At 31.9% G+C, this 7246-nt stretch overlaps 1 protein-coding gene across 1 annotated transcript; it reads right to left on the bottom strand.

Moving 5' to 3' along the window:
- Positions 1 to 492: 492 nt before the first annotated feature.
- On the bottom strand, positions 493 to 2356 carry LOC7478865 (uncharacterized). Its single transcript, XM_002302717.4, has 3 exons — positions 2055 to 2356; positions 1669 to 1888; positions 493 to 875 (listed from the first exon to the last, which is right to left on the bottom strand). The coding sequence occupies exons 1-3, from the start codon at positions 2246 to 2248 to the stop codon at positions 660 to 662; spliced, it is 630 nt and encodes a 209-aa protein (XP_002302753.2). The 5' UTR covers positions 2249 to 2356; the 3' UTR covers positions 493 to 659.
- Between the last annotated feature and the right edge of the window lie 4890 nt (positions 2357 to 7246).

The raw sequence follows: 7246 nt of genomic DNA, 5'->3' as shown, positions 1-7246 counted from the left end.
CTAAGCTTAATTTGTCCCAAATCCATAATGTAATTCGCCATTAAACAAAACAAAATTCAGTTCAATAATACAAGTATAATGTATTTTTAAACAATTGATCAGCCTGGATTTGCTCAAGCAACCTATCCATCCAGCAACCTATCCATCCAGCAACCTAGGCAAGGTAATGGCATAAGAATCCCCCCCACCACCACCACAAAAAAAAAAAAAAAAACATGTTCTGAATTTACTCTTCAGAGATCATTAGTTCGAGACCCACAAACTTTCAGGACTACTAGAGACTTACATGGTCGTTAACTTCAGGATCCGTGAGATTAGTCAAGGTGCACACAAGCTCGCTCAAACACCCACGTTAATCAGAAAAAAAAAGAACATGTTTATGGCTATGAGGTTACTGGGGATGGGGCATACAGTAGGGAGAAATAGGCAAGAGGTCATCACACAAAGATTCAATTTACAACATAAGCTCGAAGTTCATCAAAACACATTCGATAACTTTCGAGAATAGGTGTGCAGAATTTATTGCTAAGCATGTTCTCACAACAAACTTCTTAGTCTTGACACATTCGGAGTACATGAGTTGGCACGGGAACAATCAGAGAATACTAATGGTAAAGTAGACAAGTCCATGGCCAACTAATTTTCAAGAATATCACAAATTACAGATTAATCTTACCTGCCAAGTACCATGAGTGCATGGCAAGACTGCCAAATGACATGATATTAGCAAGGGATGATAACCCATGAATCATTCCGAATTTCTTGTTCATGGCAGCAAGCTTTGGATTGGCCTTCGCCACTTCCCTGTTCTTTGTCCATCCAACTTCAGTCCCAATGTTCTCTTCACGCTCCACCTTGTGCCTTTGCTTCATCATCTAAACCACCAAACAAAGAAAAGAATTCACAAATCAATCCTGAACGCATCGATAAACTCAGACATAAAAGTCAATGGCAGCCTCGGAGTTCAAACAGTAATTTTCAGGGGATTGAATATTATTAACTCCAGTTTTTGTGTCTGGTAGTTTGGTCATGTTTCTTGAGGGAAAAAAAGAACAAAAAAGAGGTAGTTGAGAATCAAGGAAGAATAAAAAAGATTAAACAATTAAATCATGATGGAAAAAAAAGAAGCAAAAAAGAGGTAGTTGAGAATCAAGGGAAGAATGAAAAAGATTAAACAATTAAATCATGATGGATTTTCGTGACCTTACCAACGAAAATCTCCAGTCAATCAAAACAAATTCAAGCATTTGACCAAGTTTATTTAACCAATTCAACCATTTGAACAATGAACAAGAGGCAGCAAACCTTTTCTATTTCTATTTTTTTTATAAAAAAAAGTGCAAAACAACAATGAAAATTGAAAATGAAAACAATCATCAAGTTTCGTAAGACAACGAAATAAAGATATAGGGCATGTTTAGTGTTGTTTTTGAACCATTGTTTCATCATTTTTTTTTGTATTTTTAGATCGTCTTAATATAATGATGTTTTTTAATTTTAATTTTAATTTGATATGAAAGTGAACACAAGCTCTACCTCACTTTGAATTCCACGTAGTCACATGGCAGGAAAATTCTACTTCCAATAATTAACGAGGAAATGGGTAATTTTAATACACTTCGAGAGTTGAAGTGCACATAACTAATATGAACAAAATGTAATTTATACCTCAATTGTCATTGGAGTAAAGACAAACAGATTGGTGAGATTGAAAGCAAAAGATGAAAGCAAGAACCCAAGCTGGTACTTCTCTGCAGTGGATGCTGATTTCCATGGATGCAGATAACCAAACGCTGCCACAGAGATTGCACAGCAAACGCCCACCAATAAAAAATACGCAGGAAACATCTTGCTTTGCAAATTACCAAACTGATGCCTCGGCAAGTTCCTAGATAATTTCCACACGATTTAGTCATCGCTAAGCAATCATTCCCAGTGAATTGTTTTCATTATCATTATGAATTTCCGTAAAAAAATCATTATATATTAGGCATAATTAAAGTAAAAAAAAAAGAAGGGAAGATGAAATAATTAGCAAGGGTTAAAACTGATACTTGAACATGATGATGCCGCCAATGAAAGTGACCCAGAGAGCGGAGCCAAAAGCGGTGGAGAAGCAGAGGAGGTGAGCCAACTTCAAGTAAGCGGAGAGATGAGTGACCGATTTTGATCCGAACGTTTCTGGAGAAAAGAGCACGCCTATAGCAAGGAATGCTATCGCTGCTAGGAATCGACTTAGCCAACCCATCTTTCTCTCTCTCAGAAGAATACTTTGCCGCAGGAGATTGAAGAAAGGGAGGAACGAAGGATTTTTTATTTTAATTTCTGAGCTGCGGGTACAAATACAAGAAATTGGTAGTTGTTTGAGACTTTAATGGTGGCCGGATTTAGTTGGTTTGACTAAAATGCCACTTGTAATTCTTGACAAAGAGTAATTTCGATTTACTCCTCTTTTCCTAAAAAAAAAAATATAGATATATAAATACACTAACCATAAATGAATAGAAAACATAAGATAAATATTTTGCGCTAGGCCAGATTAGTTTTTTTTAACATAAAAAATTAAAAATATATAAAATTTGATTAATTGATTTAATTAGATTCAATAAACTTGGTTAATCTAATAATATGGTTGGAAAAAAAACATAAAAAATTGACAATAATTGAATAAAAAGAAGCACGCTAATAACATGAAAATATATCTTTTTAATATTCTTAAAAGGTCCCTATGATATTCTTCGTTAACAAAACAAAAATTAAATGAGAATGGGATGATCATTCAGAAAGCAAAATGAAAAAAAAATATATGAATCTCAATTCTTATAAAAAATAATATTGACTGATGAAATTAAAAAAAAATAAAAAGAAAAAAAAACAACCCAAGTTTATCTAAGCCATCAAGCCATATCCATGATCTAGTTGTGAGACCAAAATAACTCTAAGAAAAACAAATCGAATAAAATCATGAAGCTTCATTATCAAATAAATTAAGTGTTGAAGGTGCAAAATAAGAAAAAATAATAAAAAAAGCAATATAAAAAAAAACCTGAGTCAACCCTAATAAACTCGCTAAATTCATGACCTAGGACATGAGGTCGAGATAAATCCATAGAAAGAAAAGTGAAAAAATAACGATTGCAAATCCCCAATCAACACAATATTGAAAGCTGAAATTGAAAAAAAATCAAATTTAAAAAGAACTTAAAAAAACTAAATCCAATGCGGTTTAATCTCTTAAACTCGTGACATGGGTCATGAGATCGAATTGAACCATAAAAGTCAAAACCAAAAAAATCATGAAGTCAAACTCCCAGTCAAAAAAATAATGAGGGGTAAAATTAAAAAACAAATCAACAAAAAGGATCCAAAACAAAAAAAAATTTGAAAAGAATGAAGACCAAAATTGATATAAAAAAATATTGAGAAATAAAATTAGAAAAAACAAATAACATTTAAAAGAATAAGGCGCAAATTTGATATAAAAATCAAATGTCAATGGATGAAATTAAAAAATAAATTGATACAATCAAAATAATAAGGATCAAAATTAAAACTTAAACAAAAAAGAAACGTAAAAAAAAGACACAAGTCAACCTTAGGGTCCGTTTGTTTACGCGGCTGTAGCTGCGTTTTAAATAAACCAAAGATTTAAGATGTTTGGTAAAGATAAAAACGAGATTTACTGTTCATGGGCTCCATTATTTACCGCGTTGCAAACGCAGGGGGAGAAGAAGCAGCTTAGAGCTGCTTTTTTTTGCAAACTGTGCTACAGCACAGTAACTAGAGGCGTGCAACTTTCTTCTTCCAGTAACTAGAAACGCACAACTTCTTCATCTTCTGCACTTCCATGTCTCCACTGTTCACGTGAACAGTGGAGACATGGAAGTGCAGAAGAAGAAGAAAAATGAGGGGCTGGGGAAAACAGGAAAAGAGTCCAACTCCAGCACTAAGCAGACACTGAGAGGAGAAGGAGCAGAACAGAGGAATAGAAAAGTGCCCCACTTTCATCTTCCTCCCGCTTTGCTTTTATCAACATTACATTGTTCAAGTGAATTTTAATTCACTTGAACAGTGTAGCAACACGCGTGTTGCTTTGCCCAGCCGGGTCACTGGCTTGGGCCAGTGATCGGGCCGGGCTGGCTGGGTTTAGCCCAGCCCATATGGATCGGACCGGGTCCGATCCAAACCTAAATGCATTGACCCGAGTCCGTCCCAAATCTAAATGCATTGAACCAGGTGTGACTTAGTAAAATAAAAAAAAATCCAAAAAATTTTCACAGATATTGTGTTTTATTTGAAAAACTAATGTTTAGCATGATTCAAGGGCACTACATAATTACATTTGAATGAGATCATATGATGACGTAGCATTTATAGAATTTGATCGCAATCTCAATTTTGTTCTTGATGATATTTTACCTGATGTTGTTGCACGCTCAGGAAACCATGGAAAACTATAGTCCTTGTTGGATAGATTTCATACGTGATGAAATTACACATAGTTTAATGCAACAATAAAATATAATTTATATAAAGTATTGTTTATTTTATGATGTAATATCAGTAGTTAAATCGATAATATTTCAATGAAAAACCATTAATATTAATATATGTCTTTTTTAATTATTTTATAACCTCAGTTTGAAAAGCATTCTTTAACCAAACACATTAAACTACTTTTTATTCAACCTCAATTTCAACCACAGTTTTAACCAAACATATATTTTTCCAAACCAACCTCAACTAAAAGTACTTTTTATAAAACAACTTTTTTCAAACCACAACCACAACAGCTATCGCAATACCAAACACTAGTAAGCTCGTTGAATCCATGACTCGCGACATGAGATCGAGATAAACTCATAGAAAAAAAGTCAAAAAATAATGAATACAAATCCCCAACCATCACAGTGTTAAAAGATCAATTGAAAAAAAAAATTAATTTAAAAAAATAAATAAAGAGAGACCAAGTACAATTTGGTCTAATCTCTTAAACCCATGACACGAGTCATGAGGTTTGATTGAACCATAAGAGGCAAACCCAAAAAAATCTTGAAGCCAGATTTCCAATCAACCAATTAATGAAGAGTAAAACTAAAAAAAAACAAAAAATGATCAAAAACAAGAAAAAATAGAATTGAAAAGAATAAGGATTTTTTAATTTCAACCACAGTTTTAACCAAACATATATTTTTCCAAACCAACCTCAACTAAAAGTACTTTTTATAAAATAATTTTTTTCAAACCACAACCACAACAGCTATCGCAATACCAAACACTAGTAAGCTCGCTGAATCCATGACTCGAGATATGAGATCGAGATAAATTCATAGAAAAAAAATCAAAAAATAATGAATACAAATCCCCAACCATCACAGTGTTAAAAGATCAAATTAAAGAAAATATTAATTTTAAAAAAAAGATAAAGAGAGACCAAATACAATTTGGTCTAATCTCTTAAACACATGACACGAGTCATGAGGTTGGATTGAACCATAAGAGGCAAACCCAAAAAAATCTTGAAGCTAGATTTCCAATCAACCAATTAATGAAGAGTAAAACTAAAAAAAAACAAAAAATGATCAAAAACAAGAAAAAATAGAATTGAAAAGAATAAGGATTAAAAATTTTATAACAAGAAAAAGAAATTAAATTTAGATGGATGAAAATGAAAAAAAATCAAGTGTTAAAAGATATCGCAATACCAAACACTAGTAAGCTCGTTGAATCCATGACTCGCGACATGAGATCGAGATAAACTCATAGAAAAAAAGTCAAAAAATAATGAATACAAATCCCCAACCATCACAGTGTTAAAAGATCAATTGAAAAAAAAAATTAATTTAAAAAAAAAAATAAAGAGAGACCAAGTACAATTTGGTCTAATCTCTTAAACCCATGACACGAGTCATGAGGTTGGATTGAACCATAAGAGGCAAACCCAAAAAAATCTTGAAGCCAGATTTCCAATCAACCAATTAATGAAGAGTAAAACTAAAAAAAAACAAAAAATGATCAAAAACAAGAAAAAATAGAATTGAAAAGAATAAGGATTTTTTAATTTCAACCACAGTTTTAACCAAACATATATTTTTCCAAACCAACCTCAACTAAAAGTACTTTTTATAAAACAATTTTTTTCAAACCACAACCACAACAGCTATCGCAATACCAAACACTAGTAAGCTCGCTGAATCCATGACTCGAGATATGAGATCGAGATAAATTCATAGAAAAAAAATCAAAAAATAATGAATACAAATCCCCAACCATCACAGTGTTAAAAGATCAAATTAAAGAAAATATTAATTTTAAAAAAAAGATAAAGAGAGACCAAATACAATTTGGTCTAATCTCTTAAACACATGACACGAGTCATGAGGTTGGATTGAACCATAAGAGGCAAACCCAAAAAAATCTTGAAGCTAGATTTCCAATCAACCAATTAATGAAGAGTAAAACTAAAAAAAAACAAAAAATGATCAAAAACAAGAAAAAATAGAATTGAAAAGAATAAGGATTAAAAATTTTATAACAAGAAAAAGAAATTAAATTTAGATGGATGAAAATGAAAAAAAATCAAGAAAAGTATAAGAAAAAAAATAAAAAAATGAGGACCAAACTTGATATAAAAATCAAATACCAAGAGATGAAATTGAGAAATAAATAAATTAAATTTGACATAATAAAAAGAATGAAGAATATATTTGATAAAATTAACAAATGACCACACTTTTTTTTTTTAATTTTTGCAAGGACATAATGTTTTTCAAGGCTAAAGAGAGAGAAAAGAGAGGGAGAAGTAAAAACATTGTCGAAGCTCCACCGTGTAAGGGACGGCGACATGGGCCTCACTACTGTTAAGAGGGCAGCTAGACACATTGCACGTCGTCTTAGAATGTGAAATTTGACCATTTGAAGGGAGCGAGAGTCTTCCACTTGTTGGCGCGTGTCCACCAACTTTTTATTTAAAATAATATTATATTTTAATTAAAAGAATTAAATGCCCCTAAGTCAAATTACTAATTATAAAAATACCTACATGAAATGACAAAAATACCATTTGATCTTAACTTTTTTAAAAATAATTTTAAGGGTAATTTGGGTATCTCATCGTGCAAGAAATTTTGAAATTCTTGAAAAGCCCCTCACCTTTAAGTTCAATTAAATTAGCTTCTAAGGGTGGTTTAATAATTTTATTGTGCAACTAACAACTAAAAAGACTTTGATACCTCTATGATCTTTG

This window comes from Populus trichocarpa, chromosome 2 (genome assembly GCF_000002775.5).
Source record: "Populus trichocarpa isolate Nisqually-1 chromosome 2, P.trichocarpa_v4.1, whole genome shotgun sequence".
In the NCBI taxonomy this organism is placed as follows: Eukaryota; Viridiplantae; Streptophyta; class Magnoliopsida; order Malpighiales; family Salicaceae; genus Populus; species Populus trichocarpa.
The sequence above is the reverse complement of the archived record's forward strand: the minus strand, read 5'-3'. Positions and strand labels throughout refer to the sequence as shown.